The sequence below is a fragment of the Buteo buteo genome, chromosome 9 (genome assembly GCF_964188355.1).
Source record: "Buteo buteo chromosome 9, bButBut1.hap1.1, whole genome shotgun sequence".
Taxonomy (NCBI): domain Eukaryota; kingdom Metazoa; phylum Chordata; class Aves; order Accipitriformes; family Accipitridae; genus Buteo; species Buteo buteo.
The window spans coordinates 3,261,975-3,281,635 of record NC_134179.1 but is presented as its reverse complement, the minus strand read 5'-3'; the positions used below and the strand labels follow the sequence as shown (position 1 = coordinate 3,281,635).

Sequence of the window (19,661 nt, the reverse complement as noted above, 5' to 3'; positions counted from 1 at the left end):
TCTGAAGATTTTAAAGTTCTAACAAACTTTCAGAGCCATGTTTCATTCCTCTCTGTCACCCATTTTTAACTTCTCTTTCTTTCAAACTGACGTTCGTATTTGGTTGCTTGGCACTTAATTCCTTTCAGTTATGGTTTTATTGATTTGAAATGATTCTACCCTCTCCAACAGAAAAGAGATAGAATCAGTTTGTTTCCCTGCTGCACCGTTTTATGTCCAAAAAGCTTTTAAAAAGGCATGTTAGACTAAGGGTTTGTTTTCATTTCCCTGAATATCCTTTAAAGCATCAGTGCTATTGACTCACATGTACAGAAGGAGGGGGAAAAAAAAAGAGAGAGAGAGAGAGAGACACAGAGAGACAGGAAGAGAAAGAGTGAAAGAAGAAAAAAGGAATAAATGAAAACGTACAAGGGGGGAAGTAGCTCCAGGACGCTGGACGGGCTCCGTGGGCAGGGGAGACTGGGAAGGTATAATTAAAAAAAGAAAAAACAAACAAACAAAAAAAGTTGGTTAAAACATGCATCCATTGAAAACGGGTTAATTTCATATAAAGCTCAGCTAGGCTATACACAGCGCAAAATAGGACCACAGACCCAATCCTTCAAGTTGTTTGGTGCTTTATTCCTTAAACACTTTGGAAATTCATTAGGAACCAAGAATTTCCCACCCAGTGTGTCCCAGCTCAAAAAAAACCCAAACATTTTGCATGTTTGAACTTTTAGCACAAGGCCCATGCCTGCTGAGCAACACAGCGAAGCACAGGATTTGTTTGCATTACTTCCAGTGTCTGCTAAGCATGTGTTTATGGTTAAGCCCATGTTTAAGTACTTTGTTGAGTCAGAAACAGGGCTGGAAGATGTAACATTTCTTTATATAGATGGACAATGCCAACCACTTACAAAAGAAAACAACTCCCAGATTTGTAAATTTACATTTTGCGTAATTCAGTTCCTTACACATTTAGCTTTCCTCCATTTCTAATGGTGCTAAAGCAGACAACTGCTTTATCTTATTTTTCATTCTATGCAAAACCAAAATTGTCTCAGAGCTATGTTTTCCTATTGACAAAAGGTGTTCTTCCTGAAAATTATTAATTGCAGACAAGGCAGAGACTTAGCTCTTGCTGCCTCAGCCCCAAGTGTTAGCTTTTTTTTTTGGATGGAAGAAAGAAAACACAAGGTCCAGGAAATAACTTCCCCACAGATCAGACCAGCTCAAATCTGGGGTTTAAGCAAGTTGGCGTTGTCCTGCTGAAGTCTCCGTTTGAACACCCAGCCTGCCAGGGTGAATCACGGTGGCTTTCAAAGCCGTGGAGAAATATCTGCTGTGCATTTCAAAGACGTGTGCAAGTCTCCTAAAGAAGGAGTTTTTACGCTCACACTGTTGACCTTTCAACCTGACATCTTTGTCCACTTATTGCTCTGCCTGAGCTCCACAGGAGCTGAGAGAACATGATTTCTTGAAGGATTGGTCCTTGGGTCTGTCCATACTATAAGCACATTTTCTGTCTTCTGCATCAAGAACTGTATTTGGTGGCCCTGAGCATGGTAGTGTGTTTATTCCCTGTCTGCTTCCATGCTGGAAATGGATACCTGCCTTGGCTCAATAAAATTTTCATTTAATTTAGCTTTAATGAGACAGTTGCATGTTGAACGCCCAACAACTGGTTTGTTTACATAAGATTAAGGAGACTGGTACTAATTACATACATTTTATCTTTCCATATTTTCTTTATAAAAACACCAATTAAGACATTATGCACTCATCGGTGTCAAATGGCTGTTCAACCCAGGCATCTGCAGAATATAAGTTCTATTTGCACCTTATTCTTCCTGATTTTTATTTTTAGTTAAAAAACCCAACTCAAACACACAATCTTTTTTGTCCAGGGATTAGCAGCTAGCCTGTTTCAAACCAGGCATGACCTCTTAAGAGTCTGTTATGATTGCAATAGCTCTAACACAATGAATGTAACTCAGTTTGCATTTTTGCAGTTAAAATTAATTCATTCAATGCTCTACCAGAGTCTTCAGGAGGTCAGAACAGAGTCTGTTGCCTGATCCAGACCCAAATTTCAAACCTCCTGGAGTTCAGTGGATTATTTGTATTTGACGCATTGACCCAAATTAATCTGTTACTTACGTTTAAAAAAAATTTCTTCATTTACAACAGCTTCTAATACTAACAATTACCCTTTGATGTGTCCTTACTTGCATATCGTAAGAGTACATCTACCTGTTCAATCTAAGTTAAATGAATGAATGAGACAGGAATTTGAACAATCCTCCATATAGTTGGGCAGAGCTGCTGGGGTTATTCATTCTTCTGTCCTAAGCGAGACTGAGGAACTGGTGAGAATGAAGTTTTAAAAATGTTCATTGTTTTGGAAAAAAGAAAGGGATACATTACCTTCTTATCCCCCATTTCTTCACTTAAGCTCTAACTGTGCCACTGCAAACTGCATCTTTATTCTTTGTTTCCCCACTGAAACCAGATGCTCCCCAGCAGCAGCCATGTTTAGAAACCTTCAAACAAATTATCACGCCGAGGCGCAATGCAGTAAAGCTTTGGTACACAGCAAGATGCTACTTGTTAGCAAAAGACATTAAACAAATTGCACGTATGAGGTGAAGCGTGAGATGTGATTTTAAATATTGGTAAACTACAAATATTCAGAATTATGAGAAAGAACGGACTGGAACAGATAGCTGAGACATGCTGCCTGTGACTGTGAACTATGCCAAAATGGTGAGTGGGGACAACATGAACACATACACACACATATACACTGTTCCCAGAAAAGACCAGAGATGGACAGAAGTGAATGAGAAGAGTAAACACAGCCACAATCTACAGGCAATTCCCAAATGTTCACTTAGAAGGAAAAAACAAAACAGCTATTCACTTTTTTTCTTCTAAGCAGCACAATGAATATTTAAAAGATTCACTGCTCTCCGAATATCTGAAATTCAACGCAACCTTTCATCCTGTATCTCTTTAAAAATCTTTATAAATACAAGCTGATTCCATTTATTGTAGTACAGAATTTCAGCTATATTGTCAGTAAATGGTCTTAGCTACAAAATATTAGATATCAATTCAGTGTAATAATCTAGGCTAAGAATTTATCATTGGAGTATTGTATCTGAGTAAGAATACAGGGGGAACTTAGAAAAAAAGGCAAGTGCTCAAGAAAACTGGGATCTGGTGAGCCCACACTACCTTCCTGGATCTTTACAGTGTTTTTTACATAAATAGAAACAGTCAGGGTATCAGTCTGCATCCCACCTGAAAAAAAAGCATTTCCTCACAGCACTGAACATGGAAAAAAAATGGGGTACAGGCTTAGCCCAATACTGTAGGGAAAACAGCACTCAACAGGTAACTTCCAAGTCTTCCTGAGCACCCCTCCTTCTCCTTTCTCATGTGTACAAAGTTTGAAAAAGGAAAACACTAAACAATTTTGTTAAGCAATAATGAAACTGACTTTAATTTTCAGGTGATAGCTTGTGTGTGCATGCATGCACGCACACGTATCTATCTACACATCTCTGCAAGCATACCTACCCCTAGCAGTATTTTGGGAGATGATACTTCTGACAATCCAAACTTCATTGTCAAATATATTGCAGAGGCCACTCAAGGGAAAACCAATATTCTTTCTTATTACTTTGAATTTTCAGAATTGAATAAAATGGACAGTTTTCCTGCAAGGTCCATTTTCTTTCATTTATCTCAGACACTGGCTGCATTATCACTGGTCTAAGCATGTACTTCCACAGTCAAAGAAAAAACTGTTTGTAAAAGCAGAGTTTGCAGTTAAACCCTGCCCTCCTCTCCCTCTCCGTGTGTTTCATTTTCATTTGAACGTCAGTTATTATTTGTACTGCATTATAAAGCATTGCAATATTTTATGGTTCTGTTAAAATGCTGTCCCCATCACTTCTGCGAATCAAAACCTCTAATTATAAATAATAATAAAAATGCAGGGCAGGAAGTTCTTTGCTTTCCATCTGCTTTTCATTAGATTACTTAACCCAGCCAAATATATGGACAATTAAACAACACAAGGAGTTCTATGTTTGTAAATTCCTTCATAGCAAAGAGGTTTATGCTGCAGATACAAAATGTCCTAGATGCTCTACACATCATATTTTGATTAAAGAAAATAAAGTTGGCATGTTGATAAGCATGTCTTATCAAGCCCAAATCTAAAACTTCACGCTAATTCTAGATGAAATACCCTGCTAATGTCAAGTGAGGACAAAAGCTCCAAGTGGTTCCTTTTAAAAAAGTCTCTATTCCTTGGGAAAAGCCAATCTGATGTTTCAAATACAGGTAAAGGGAGAAAATTAATTGATGCGGATATTTAAGTGTATGAGAAATACCCTAGATGTTAAGCCATCGATTAGAATACACTAAAGGCATGGAATACGAGTGAGGAAAATGCAAGCTCTTCTGCATTATTGCAGCAACGCGATTCCGAGCGAAGCTCCGGAGGATCCCCTTGGAAAGCTCCGATTTCACATTTCGCAGCAGCGCTACCTAAGCCGCTCGGGGTGCTCCAGTGACTCCTTTCTGCCCCTGTGCCACCGTCCTGGACTGTGCTGACAAGGCATTCCGCTTGTGCAGCTGTGTGGTAACCGAGCCCGGGAAACTGAAACTCCTTCCTCCCCCTTCATCTTCTCACCCCTTCTGTATTTCACACATCATTTTTTCCTCCAGGCGGATAGGTTCCTCGAGTTCTCCAACATCACATTCTACATGCCTTAACTATAGGAGCCTCCTCCCTGACTCCTTCTAGCTCCTGCCAAGTCACAACTTCTGTAGCAACCGAGGAGGAGTCTTTCAGACTTCTGCCTCCGCCACACAAGTACTGTTTCTCCCCAAGGTGGAAAAAATAGAAAGCAGAATGCTACAAAGAAATGGTATCATAAAGTCTGTGTGCAAAGGAGGGGCAGGGAAGGATTATAGAAACAGCTGCAGCATTCGTTCTAGCAGTCCTTACATCTGAAAGCTCATTAGTGTTCTTCTAGAGCAGTCTTTTGCCTTTAATTGTACGCCTAGAACAACTATCAGGGAAGGTCAATAGGGACAGCCTCATGACTTGGCAATATCTTTCAACTTATTACTTTTAATAGGACTCAGGCTTTTGGTATCAACTTCATAACTAACATTTCCCAGGACTGAAAGAGGAAATCCACCCCCTAGTGTGTTGTTAAAGCCAAATAGCATCTATTAATCTATGTGGCTTCATTATCTCTCATTAAAGCGTAGCAAGAAACTACTCACTAGCAGCTCATGACATTTAACTGCCCGAGCCATATTTAATAATAAACACTTCCTTATGATTGTATCTATCAGCCTGGCCTGTATTCAGATTTAAAGTTGCCCTTGTCTACATGCTTTACCTGATACAGTAGAGAGAAGTGACTGATCAAAGTATTTGGAGATCAACTTCAAACCACAAAAAGGCAGATACCGGATTTATGGAATGACCACCTGCTGCGGCGCTTTGAATTCCTAGTCATCTCTGTGATGCTGATTCAAGCAAATACATTTGCATGTTCCCAAGAATAACAAAGGCTGGAGATACCAATGGCTGAGAAAACTATTTCCCTAAACTGTCAGCTCTTTGAAGCACGCAGATTAATGCAGTGCACTGATAGCTTAGGGTGTTCATGACTCTTTACCACTGAAGCAAAAGTTCCAAGCTGTAACACAGGATCTGATAAACTGCATTTCCCTTTGTAAAAGTCAAACTTTTGAATCACATCTATTTGTTTTAAAGTATCAAGTCAGCAATCTTATAAGATAAGGAACATCATTAAAATAGAGAAAATAGATGAAAATAACACCGGTTAACCAGCTTTCCAACTCAACTTGCTGGCTGCCTAATGTTTTAAGAAAGATCAGCAATTTCAACCTGCTTCTCTTGATACAAAAGATACACAGATATATCTTTATATATATATATATGAATATAGAGTGGGTTTTTTTAAAAAAAAGGCAGAAGAATTAAACAAAAGCTTCACCACCAGTAAATTCTGCAGAGATCTCAGTAATGCCAGCACATCTAACGACAGTCACTTCCAGTGTATACTAGGATGACAACAGAATCAGATCCAAGATCTCATTTTCTGTTTATTTTTCCTTTCCTCAGCAAAGCTTGATATTAATTGCCTGTATTTCATACAACGCAAAACTGTCCAGAAGGCAGTAGGAAGTAGCTGGAGTCATACACCCAGAGCAGAAGCAATTACGATTCCAAGTTCTGTTATAGCCGACTTTCTCCATCAATTCTCGAACAGAAAGAAGCTTCCAGTACCTCACTAATCTATTCCATCTAAGTTAGCATAAACATTTTTGGGTCGCCTGTAAGCTCTCTATTAAAAACACCTAACATACAACACTCTGGACACCAAGAACTGGGATGTTGCATGGAATTACTAGTTACAGATTGCCGAAGGTATCTTAAAATTCTTACAAGCTTAAAATCTTTCAAATCACGCAGGAGATGGATGTTGCTATGAGCTTACAGAACACCGCAGATGAAAGACATTCAACAGTGGCAACTATTCAGAGAGAGGTAACGTGTGCATGATCAACACATAGAAAGGATAACATGGTATGTGTAAAGGATGATCAACACACAGGGTATAACACAGTATGTATAAAGGAGACACTAAACATGGAACACCAAAAAGATAACTCCATTTTATTTCACTGCATCATAAAACTTAATATACATACCTGGTTTTGGCACAGAATTGGTCACGGACTGAGGAACTTTGTCATTAATTAGTTCAACACACTCGCTAGGAAAAAATCCAACCTGTAGTAAAAACAAAAAGAGAGGCAGAATATTGAATGTAGTATTTTTAAGATCTGAACTGTTAAACCAGCAACTGTTAAACATTTTCCTAGAACTCTGCTTGCCTGATGCTCCATAACATTACCCAACATAACATGACCAGCATAAGAGAAATAATTTTTCAAAACGATGCAGCCAAAAATTCTACAAACTAAATAATTAGTTATGTAAAATACTGTTTTCTAAGCTTGCTACACAGGACAGAGATACTCAACTTGCAACAGAGAGGGGAGAGGGCAAGTGTGCTACACACCCTTAAATCTCAAGTGGGGGGAGAGAGGGGGGGGGGGGGAGGAGAGAGAGAAAGCCTTTAGCTGGGTTTCCTGCACCTGGCTGCATGTATATAACATGAAATTTAATGAAGAGAGCAAGATATTTCAGCTCCTAGCATCCCAGTTATCTGTACTCAAATCTCACCAACACTTGACCTTTTTACACTGTCAAAATACTACATTCACAAGCACTTTAACATTTTATTCCTTCAGAAAACTGAAATCAAATATGGGTCAATACATTTGCATGTCTGTATAGTCCCGTTACAGAAAAAACGCATATTCTCTAGTGATAAGTTAGGAGAAGATGTTCTGAAGGCACAAAGCTCTCTACTGTGTCCTAGCTTTACTGCATACGCGTGATCTGATGAGCGTGGGTAATAAGTGATACTCCTGAAGCATTCAAATTAAGCGTGTTTAAAGATCTTGCTAAAAAAGTTCCAACGTGGTTTTAGTTGAATTTAATTCAATTCAGTCTTAGAACCGAGTACAGTTTTAATAAAATATACATAGAGTAAAATGAGTTCTACATGTGTAAGTGAGAACCCAGTAATTTGACTAGAAATAAACACAAGTCATTTTAGAAGAAACAGCATGATGTAGCAAAAAAATCCCTAAAAAGAGCCAGAACTCCTGGGGTGTACTCTTGTATCTGCTTCTGAACATGGACAAGCCAGTGCAACCGTTGTGCCTCAATTTCCCTATCAGCAAAGGATGAGGGAGAATAGTGCCACATATCCGTTGTTGAAAATGGATTTGAGAGAATAGCCAACAAACATACTGCACAAGCCGTTTAACCGTTACGGTTTATCTGTGTATCTGCTAATCAAGCTGAAACAGAAAGAATATTCCAGAAACAAAACCCCAGAGGCAAGACTCTCCTCAGCAAATATTTGAAGATGCTTCAAAAGCAATGACCCACCCTGGACTACCACACAGCAGTGCTATGCAAAAAATTTTGACAGCCACTGAATGGAGCCGCTTCTTTGCTGCCAGCATCGCTGACAATGAAGACATCTCCAAGTGCCCAAGTCACAGCAAGGTCCTGTGACTGCTTACTTTCAAATGCTAATTCGCAGAGTTCCTGCGCTGACCTTTAACACTGCATTTTCCCCCTGCATCCCCTCTAACTCAGAAATGCTGGAGAGGCTGTCTAAACCAGCCTAAGGGTTGAAGACTAGAGTACGGGGAGATCTAAATGTTTTGGTGGAATAGGATGTGCCTGCAGAAATTCATATGCCACTCAAAGGTCTCTGTATCTGGGGAGAAGTGAAATTCTTTCCCTTTCACCCTTTAAGGATTCAGGCTAAGATGTGACCAGATAGGAGTTTTACACTTCTCAGCATCCCAACCTTCTCTCCGCTTCACAGTGTCTTCCTTCTTACTCTCGTCCCTGGTGAAAGTCAAGCCAGACCAGAGCCTTTGGCAACTTTTATCCTTCGTCCGTATTTCCAGACCTTTTTCTCTCTCGTACCCTACCTCCTTGCCCAACGCAGGTTCTGTATTGTGACATGGAATTCAAGCACCAGCACCCTCCCGAGACGCCCCGTCTGAGCAGGATATCCTGTCCCATGCCAGGCATGTGAGCTGGACAGCTGAAAGCATCAAGTCACTTCACGCAGCCACGGTTCGGTCAAGCGCTGCAACAATGCGTGGCAAAGGGCCAGTGGATGGGCCCCAAGCTCATCGAAACAGAAAAACTGGGCCAGGACCGCTGCCAGTCATGTTAGCACATCTATGAAATTCATTGGAGCCGCAAGGCCGTCAGCACTGTGAGTCTGGCAAACGGTCCCTGCTCTATTTATTCATCTTGCACAATTCCCTTTTGTCTCCAAGGGGAGAAAAAAAAAAAAAAAAAAAAGCGCCTTCCTACTCCACGTTGATTTCCACCCATAAACCTCCAAGCAATTTAGTAGCAGTGTCATGCACGGTGTGTCCAGGTAAACGCTCCAGACTTTGAAACTATTCCAAATTCCCGAAGGGAAGCCACAGTCAGTAGTAATACCAGGTAACTTGTCTTTCCCACACCCTCAAAATCCAGCAAAGCAGCGTTTTGTCCAAGTAAAAGGACAAACTGTAATCCATCCTACTTAACATTAAAGACTCGGAATATGCTTTTTGTTAAGACTATGACAGCACGGGAACAGAACTTGTAACAGCAGCACTATGGATCAGCAGACCTTGCTGCTCTGATCTATGGCTCCCTGTAATTGAGACTGGCCTGTGCATTGCACTTCTCAGTGACTCACAGAACTGAAGAACCCATCCAAAAACCAAGATAATGTATGGCTTCACCCAGCCACTCACTCTGCTGGGTGTGCCAATTTTGCAAGGAGATGATATCCCAGCGTTACATAACGTAGTGGTGACTTTTGTGCAGTTTATAGATAAAAATATGCCAATTAGCGCAAGGAAACCTGCATGAAAGCTAGCACGGCGTACAGGGGCCCTTCGTCAGGCAGCTCTTAGCTCAGTGATGCTGCTTTGCTAGGAGATGTTGAGGAACAGGCTGACTGGTACGTACACAAAAAGTACTGGTATTTAAACAAAATACATTGCAATACATTGCATGGTTTTTAAATACTTTACTATAGCTAAGACATTACTTGCGCAAGAGACAATTTTTAAGTGAGGAAAAATGTACGCATCCAGTGAAAGTCTCAGCCCCATCACACAAACGACACACTTGGGAGACTCCACAGCTGAACTGATAGTGTCTTTCATTCTCAATGCTTCGAGTACTTTTTTTAATTGCCCACAACGGCTATGCCCGAGATGTGTAAAGAAACCTAAGTACTTGGACACCAACCTTCCAGTAATCATAATGAAAAATGGTGGATCTAAATGCAACCCAAACTCCCAGACTGTAATCAAAAGCTTGTTTGCTTTTGGTTGTTAACATAATGTTTCTCCTGTTTCTAGATGCAATACACAATACTAAACATGAATTTAAAAATGAAAGAAGACCCAAGATGGCTAAGTCACTGCTTCTAGGTACCTCGCAACCCTTCACAAGTAAAATACTATACCTGTTCTCAATGTATTATTTTTGCCAAGTTCACAACAATAATTATAATAGAGTTTTTTAGGGAAAGAGAATTTTTACTTGTGCTAGTGTTGACAAGCTCTCTGATGTTAACTTACTGGTAACAGTTCTGAAAGCTTACATTTTCTGACATATTTATTCTAACTTTTCTCGCAAGATCCCCAAGAGATCATCTTCAGGGTCATAACCTGTAACTTGTGCCTCATTCCCACCCACTTAAAAGATGCTGCTTTTCCTCCCATGGAAAGTTTTCCATGATTTTGTATAAATAAATGAGTTTAGTCCAAGAGTTAATCTCAACAGATGCAGCAAGGCACTATTAGAGCTTGAGCCAGGATTAAGGGATTTGGCAACATACGAAAATTAATAGCAAGGGTAGTATATATTTAGATAAATACAAGGTCATATAAAGGTTAAAAAAATCACTACACACCTTAACCAAAGGAAGGAAGCACAGGCTACCATTGTATGCAAGCATTTCTGCAACAGCTACTATATTTTTTTTTCATTTTTATGCCAGCATCTGCTAAAACTGGAAGATACATGAGGCTTTAAGTAGAAAAGTCAAAGTAACTAATAATTTTCAGTGTATGAGGAGAAATTCAAACAAATGAGAAAGCAGCAGCAACATAAATGGCAAATGAAACACTAAGAAATTTTGATTTTTTATTTTTTTTTTTTTGTTTTGACACAGGGTTAAATTTCATTCAAACATTTTTCTCTTAGTTTTAAATCACAATAGGCTAGCAAAACCTAACATCAACTTTCTATTGCTTGTTTGGCTTTCATGAGCAGAATTCTCACTACGCTGTTTGCCAAATAACTACATAGTAGTGGCTAGGGCAGAGAGCAGGACACCCTCACCCTAGCTTCCCAAAGTACAGCTGGCACACCAGTGCAGTTCCCATTAAGAAGGTACTCACCCATTTCAGAGGGGCACCAGGTACAGGAGGAACAGGATTGTTAGTCCTCTTATCCTGAACCCTTGTAAAAGAGAGCTGAACATCTTGGCCACGAAACTCTTCTAATTTTTTTTATTCACACACAAAAAAAAGATGTCTGTGTGGGATGATATACGTTAATTATCCATTCCTGACTGGTATGCCAGCTGTACTTTGGGAAACTAGGTGAGGCTGGTCAAAGGCTTTCCCTTTAACATTCCCACCTGCCGGAGCGGCTGAATGCTGAACGTTACTACCAAAGGTCACACGCTCCTACAGCGAGGTGCGAGAAATCTCTGCCGCTCAACTCGAGAAAGGCATTCACTCCTACGGTGCTCGCTGGCTGGGAAATGCCAGCACACGTGTACGAGTGCCTGTGCCCATGCAAATTTTTGCTACGTGCCTACAGAAGAAGGGCAGAGTGGATGCGTGCAGAGTAGGAAACTCGTGGCAAGTCATTTCGGACATCATTTTGCCCAATCTGTTACTGCCGTTGGCACTGTTCTACAAATGGAAGCGCCCATCTGGCTGAGAAATGACGTCACTGGCGACACGTCCACTGGGCTCTTGCACATCGCCTGTTTTGCAGGTGATATCATTCTCCAGCCAGATGGCTGCCTCTTGCACCGAGTTCCCAAATCAATGCACGTGAATCAGAAATCAAACTTCCGCTTCTCAATTACGACCTGGTGTTTCCAAAGTGCCACAGTAGCCACAAAAATGTACTCTGCCTTCCCAGGCTGTTTTTACTAATAGGTACCCTGTGTTCACATCACATACATGCTACTTATTAGAAAATGATGCACAAGAAAAAAAAAATGCTCTCAACTAACAGCCTGACCAATACAAGACAGAACACGTCCCTTTTGGGGAAACCCATTCAGTCTTAAAGCCCATGTTCAGGTTCAGCATGGAGCATGGTTTGAAAGCAAGGGCCTGCAGTTTCACAACCAGCTCAAGCTCACGTAAGCACAGACTGATGAAAAAAAAGTCCAGTCCACCTCCTGTTACACACACTCCTGTGCGCTGTTCTGTCACCTGTAGCAGCTGTGCCGCTTGCTCTTGTGCAGCAGTGCAATTAATGAAACTATACCCAAAAGACAGAATTATTCAGAACATCAAAAGGCAGTTGTGCATCAAAAAAGGGCCCGTGTCTAATGATTCAGCTGTCTGAAACAGAGTTACTGATTGAAAAGACAAGGCATGAAGAAAAAGAAGATGAGAACAAAGAGGGCTGGAAGGCTGTTTATGTGGAGGTGGCTATAATTTAGGTAACAATCTTACAATCAAAGCAGTGACTCACTAGGGGCATTTGAAAGGAAAAAGGCTTGAGGAAAAATGTCTTAAAAATCATTTTACTTTAACCAGAGAAAATTATAAGAAGCCTAGTGGGTTGTTTTGTTCTGCATAGGATTAAGTGTCTTGGAAATCTGAAGGACAACAAAAACGGAGATTCATTCCTGAAGGATAACTCTGGCTGGCAAAGAATAAATTGACTTCCATGCTGAATCAAAGCTGCAGTTCAAATTGAACATGCTTGCAACCTATCAGATTTGCTTTTCTGTTGACATCTGTAGACCTGCCTCTTGTTCATTTGTACAACACAGAGGAACCCTTTATTTATTCTAATAGATGGGGGGACATGCAGAAATGAATTCAATTCTGCCCAGCCATACACGAGTCACAGCTGGTTTAAATGCACAAAACCAGGTAAGTTCTTTTAGGTCAAGAAGTAATTTTTTTTCCCACGCTCGGCGATACCTTGCTCTCCTCCTATCAAGACATGATTTACAATGTAAGGTGTGCTCCATTTGATAAAACCTCGCTCCTTTCCTAGCACAAAGCAAAAACCTGAGAAGTAACATGAACAAACTGTTCAAACATTTGGTCTTTGGACCTCCTCCTTTTATCTGCTCTCAGAATCACAACTATCTGGCAACACAGTCTTTGTTGATTTATTCTATTAATTAAAATGACTGGATCAACAGATTGCTATCACATTTACAATGGCTGTTGTTCCTAAATGGGAACAGAATCGTTTGCCTATAATAATGCTTAAATGCTTTAAAGGCTGCACAGCTTCATCAGTACTTATACACGTTACTATAACAACATTCTTCACCAATACACTCTTTTAAAGCATCCATCAAGTCCACTTGCGTACTGAACTGTAACACATCTCTAGGTCCGGTGTATCAACACCAGAGATAAATCTCCTTTCTCTGAATTCTCTTCTCACTGCAGCAGTTAGTATGGTCAAAAAACTCCATTACATCGGGAAATGTACTTTTTCTGTACACTCAGAGCTTATGGGCCTTAAACTTGAAACACGGGTTAAAAACCCCTCTCCCTCTTTGTACAACGCTAGTTTGCATCTCTTGGTAGCTGATGGTGCCTCACGGAAATGCAAAGCTCTGATAAGTACATTTCAAAGAAATGACAAAAACTGTCAATTCACAGGAAAAATGCACCTCTCTGCAAATCAGATCCATGGTTGTGTGAAGAGATATGTTTATGCAGTAATAACTGAGTTAGCATAGCTTATGAAATTACTGCCTGTCAACTGAGGTACAGCTGTTGAAAACCACCTCTGAACTAACTAGCTTTACTCTGCAGTCAGCAGGAGCAGAAAGCATACAGATGGCCTGTTACCCTATCTCAGCTGAAAGGCAGTAACTTCGTAAAACACACTAACTTCATTTTCTGCATTTGTGCAAACACATCCCGAGAGCTACTGAAACATATATTATGGCTGCCACATTTCCAATAGCGTGGTTCAGTAGCCATGATCTGATTCACATTGTGAAAGACTCTTGCTTACCATTTAAGACGCAAGATTATTCCACCCCTAATTTTCTGTTAAGCAAAAATATGGTGCTCTATTTCTGCAGCTGTTCAGATCTGTTGTGTCAGTAGACTGACTGTGCACGGATACAGACAAGCCCCTTTTCAAGCGGTTTGCTCATCAACATATCTTTATGCTGGGAGATCACAATAGGGTTGCTCTGATCTGAGACAGAAGGCAGTGACAAACTGCAGAAGAGCTCCCTTGCTTCTTGGGTCTTTAATCACCAGTGATGCTCTTCATATCTAGTCACCATTTCAGCCAGCCCGATGGCAAGCAGGGAGCTTGCACGGAATAATGGAATCTACATCCTGCATGGGGATACCACACGCTTGTAATCAATCAGCTTTGCGCAAAGTGTCTGCACTCATGCACAGATCACAAAGTAGTTTTGTTTTATTGATTCACTTGGAAGTTAAATGCGGTATAGTCTGATCACGCCAAGTAGTACCAAAGCATTTTGTTAATTTTTGATAGTACAGCAAATACAGCGTTAGGGCTTCGACGATCAGAACAAAAGTCCCACAAAGACATAACACAGTTCAAAACTAGAACAACAGTCAAGTTTGTTCAAGAAATATCAATGTGTTAACTCTAGAAACAAATTTAATTTCGGAGCAGGTATCAAATGTCCACGCTGCTCTGATTTTACAAATGAGATACTATCTGAATTCCCACATCTGATATAAAGCCAACAAAAGCTGTATCTCACATGCTCTAGCTAATCAGACAGAAATGTAATCGTGTAACTAACACTCCATTCAGATGGGATTTGTAGTGTTTGCAGATCCAATTGCACACAACCCTGGTATTAATGAGAGCAGAACCACAATCTGGATCTGGCACAGAAAGGTCTGTCAGGGAAAATCTGAGGTACTTTGAGAAGACTTTCGGGCCAAAATATACATATGTCTGGTCAATTCTGACCCTCTCCAGAGCAAACTCATAATTCCACCTACTCACAGACAGCAACTGCAGTATGAAAATCCCTCCTACTTGAAAGGAGCTGAAATGTGAGACACTACAGTGTGAGGAGGTAGAAAGTCAGTTACCCCAACCTCCAGTAGCTTTTGGGGTTTGTTTTGTAAATAGAGACTTCTCCCCACCCCCCCTTCAATTTCCTAATGAGAAAATCCTAGCTAGCTAATAAAAACTCTTTTGGAAGAGAAGTGCCATTTCAACGCAAAAGTTTTGGTACCTAATTCCCATGTATGTTTAGGTTCTTTTGAAAATTCACTCTGAATCTCTCTGCTATAACATTTACAGAGACCAGTAATAGTAACACGACACAATAAATGCAGACACGAAAGCAGAGGTTAGTTGGGTGGCTTGTCCAAGTCAGTGGCAGTGTCTTATCAACTGGCTTTCTCTGAATCCTCTATGTTCTGCCTGATCTAGTTTTAGATAGTGGAAGGAACGGGATGATGATTTGAATAACAGTGTCAGCTGCCTTGAAGAGGGTGCAACATAAGCTTCCACTAACATCAGGCCAGCTGTCGATCAAAGGGTCATGGCTATCCCTAACTTGCAGAGTTAGGCAGGGAGATAACTTCCTATGAAGACCATGTGTCTGCTGTAGCCCAAATTCAAGAGAGAAAGGGGAAGTCCTCTTACACCAATGCAGGGACACTCAGCGTATATCCATGAGTAATCCTGTGCAGGCACAGCAGTTCGATAAACACACTGCCGAGTTTCCTGCCTTTATTTAAGTTGCACTATCATGTCTGATGCTTGTGCCTACCTGAAATCCATGTTTGCCTCTCCACCATGTGGTCAGCTCCTTTGGTGGCATATCAATAACAGACACTATGTCTCCCACCTGCAAAAGATCAGCAACATCAGTCACAGCTTGCAATGTGTCTAGGAGGAAAGCGCAATTCAAATAACTGCTCTCGTCAATACTGCGAAAAAACAAAACTTGTGAGCAACTGCACCAGTGCCAATCTTGAGACACCTGCCTGTGTAAAAGCACACTGTGAGGTAGAAGAGTTACGGCATTATACAACATACAGGATACAGCTGTTTATAAGGAAACAATTCTCAAAAGCAGTAGGCTCTCTGCCAAAGGGTACAGAAGTGTTCTGATTAAACTGCAGACATAAGTAAGCAGTGATGATGTAAAACACTTTGGAAAATATTCTCAAGTAGCTGAGCTAATTTTTACTACATGCCCTATATATGTGTACGTAGGCATTGACATATGATGTCTTCTTTCCTTTCACAGCAAAAAGTTAAGAGGTCCCTTTGTAGTTCACAAACTGACCATGAGATGCCTTTCTTAATTAGAAAATGAACAGACGAGAGGTGGTGTGGTGTTACAGCAACAGGAAGGAAAATGACCAAAGAGACCAAAGAGGTTTTCTGAAGCTTTGCTCATTCCCATAAAAAATGTAATACTGCAATAGTTCAAAAGGAAATCAGTATAATCAATACGAAATCTGGCTTGCTAGTAATTAAGATCTGTGTGGCCTCTATAGTAGAAAATGAGATAGGCCAGAGCAGAAGGGACAGAACCTAAATGAATACTGTAGCTAAGCATAGCAAAAATTGTTAACAGTAATGCCAAACTTTTAACAGATGTTTTACATTGATGGACCTCAAAGTGCTTTACAAAGAAGATAACACATCCCCATTTTTCAGATAGGCATAACTGAGACACAGGCAAGTGAAGTGACTTCCTCAAGGGAACAGCAAATCAACAGCAAAGCAGATTTCCATTAAGGAAACTGCTGTCACCACAATGAGCAGAGAAGCCAGGTATTTTCTTCAGTATTGGGGAGCAAATGCCAGTCAGCTGCTTTTGCAATTGCCTCTAAAAAATTAACACTAGCCTAAACATAAAGAGATAGTTTGGGTTAGGGAACAGAGCGCAGCATTGTAGAACAACTGATCATATTCTACTTCTGTTCTGCCAAGGTTTCTCACTGCATTAACTTGGAAAGCCACACGTGCCTTGGTTTCCCCACTTGTATACTACGCCTCGTAACAACTTGTTGGACTGCCTGACAGTTGCAAGGCCAAGTTAGCCGGCTGGTGCAGAGCTGTAAGATTTACAAGCAGGGAGTGGCATCTTAGTGCTTTTATTAATACTGAGACACTGACAAACAGCCTGTATCCCGTACTGCACGCATTTTAACTTGGACGATAACACACCCACATGTCTTTCTGATTATTGCGGTTCTTTGGTGTACACTAATAATTGCCTTGATTTTGAATATGAACAAAACCCTGGCAGCACTAGACTATCACTATTATTTTTACTTCCTGCGCTGCATGCTAAAAATGTGATCACAAAAAATCCTTCAGGCACTAACTGTTTTCCTTTACATTTTTTTGTAGAACGCTGTGAATACTCCATTGCTAGTACCACTGCACATAAACAATCAGAGCATAAAATGCCGCTTTCTGGGTAGAATAGACAAGAACCAGATAGATACCCAAAGACTTCCAGGGTCTGATCTTCCAGATCTTTGCTCCACAGCAGCTCCTACTCTGCATCACGTAAAATTTTCAGAACGATTTTAGATTGTCACCTGCCCTTTAAGAGCCAAACTCTTTGACAGTCTGGTTCTTTACTTTTTGTGGGAGCAGAAGCTCTTAAAAATGGTTTTAGACACGGACTTGCTAACAGGAACACAGGTTGTGTAAACTGGCCAATGAATAATTAAAGTGGCATGTGTCCACATACACACATATGTGGACAGTTTTCCTGAACAGATACAACATACTTTAATACACTCTACGGTATGAACTATGCAGGGTCTGCTGCGGCTCTGAGACCAGGCTGGCGTACTTGGCAGTATCTGTTTAATCAGAAGATACTAATGCCAACTAAAGCTATATTTTAAAGATGACTGAACTCCTCCCTGTAACCAACCCATTGCAAATTGAATATTTAACTGAATCTTCTAAGCTTCACCTCACAAAATATTCTGAAAGTGTCCGAATATATCCCTGATGCGCGCACACACACAGAGTCACACACGTTACACTCTTCTGTATATGACAACAAGGAATGTAAGCTCCTTTAATTATTTACCTCAAAGGACAGTTCGTCTGCTGCTTGAGCAATATATCTCTTAATAACATGGGCCGCAGCAATAGCAGGAACGTTAATGGATGATTCCTCATGGACTAGCAGGTGATTCCCCTTGTTATCAATCTGAAATAAAGAGCACAGGAGACTGTGAGGCAGCTGAGGACAAGTGAAGAGGCATTTTATTGGTGCTCATACATGGCAGAGGCTTCAAGCTGATTCACAGAGACAGCACAGCTTGGGGGCCCCCCGAGGAGAGCAGCACGGAGAGACAGTGGAGGGCACAGCACACACAGAAAGGAAGCGCAAGAACGATTCTTAAAGAGTATTTCAGAAGGTCCTAAGTCCCCATCCAACTAATGAGAAAAACGCTGTATTTGTGCATCTTTGCGCACAAAGAGTAACACAATCGCGAATGTTTACACCTCCCTTTAACACCAAATCGTATTATTTTCCTGAAGTACTTAAAATGACAATACGAAAGTGCCTACAAAAATTCCCTACAAGATGGAATTAATGCTCAAGAAGAGGCACTGAGGTAGGGAGGAAATGCTGTCAAATCAAAAACTAGTGTCACTTTCAATTTTCTCCCACCCTTTTATTTCTTTTTTTAAGAAAACATGACTCCCACCCCTTGCTGCAATCATCAGCCTACTTTCAAAATTCCTAGATTTTTGTGCTCGTGTAAAATTTTGTACGATTCTCAGTCAATTGGAAAGGTTCTTCTGTATTGCATGTGCAATAGGTTTGCTGTAATCTCTAGGTCCACTGTGTTGCTGTAAATTCTACAGTTTCATTTTTCTCTCTAACTTCCTTCCTCCCTTTGTGCTGAGAAGGTTTCCAAGCTTTTTCTCATCCCAAAGCATTTCAGGGTGAGGAGGATATCAGCGGGGAAAATTGCAGGAAAATGCACTCAATCCTTATCACAACCATTTAAAAATGAATTGCAACAGTCTAATAATAGTAGTTTCTATTCCTGGTGTGCAGCAATATCATCAGGCAATGGAAAGACACACATAACTCTATCCAGACTAATCAGCAACAGCACCGCTGACACAGACAGGTGGCCTTGATCACTTAGCCCCATTCTTCCCTGCACGCGTTGCCCAATAAGGTCTATTGTTTAAGATGGTAGAAGACCATTAACAGAGAAACCAAAGCTGCAGCTGCAATTCACAATATACAAACAGTGCCACTGCAAGCACAACGTAGGCTCTGTTGAGCAGTTTAACCAACAGTGATGGCAAACAGGAGCAGATAACATTTATTGTTTCTGTAGCTATCGCAAGGAAAAATTAAAGAAAAAAAAAAGAGGGCAGGCAAACACCATAACTGAAACAGCTCCAATAGTTTTAGAAACTTTCCACAGTTGCAGCCTTGCCTTGCCAAAAAGGAGCCTAAGAATGCATGTGCTTTCTGCAGCCTGTTGCTCAGAGACTTTGGCAAGGAACTGGACTTTCCCAGGCGGTCCACCGACCCAATCGCTGCTTCACTAGAACTGCCACCTCCTTTTATTTGCGAATATCAGCAGAATGATACGTCTTTGGGTGGCAAAATCCAAGCAAGAGGGGAAAAAAGCTTCTATATTCTTAACATTGGACCTGATCCTGTTTGTTCTATACCTTTTGTGGCCGCCTATATGCTGCT

General features: G+C 40.7%; 1 protein-coding gene across 7 annotated transcripts in view; it reads right to left on the bottom strand.

Moving 5' to 3' along the window:
* ARHGAP32 (Rho GTPase activating protein 32) overlaps positions 1-19,661 on the bottom strand; it is a 258,382-nt gene that overhangs the window by 61,501 nt on the left and 177,220 nt on the right. For all 7 annotated transcript variants that reach the window (XM_075034899.1, XM_075034902.1, XM_075034900.1 and 4 more), the window contains 3 exons: positions 18,018-18,140; positions 15,720-15,797; positions 6,754-6,835 (listed from right to left, as the gene is read on the bottom strand). In XM_075034899.1, coding sequence (XP_074891000.1) covers positions 6,754-6,835; positions 15,720-15,797; positions 18,018-18,140 — 283 coding nt within the window. The remainder of the gene's footprint in view (positions 1-6,753; positions 6,836-15,719; positions 15,798-18,017; positions 18,141-19,661) is intronic.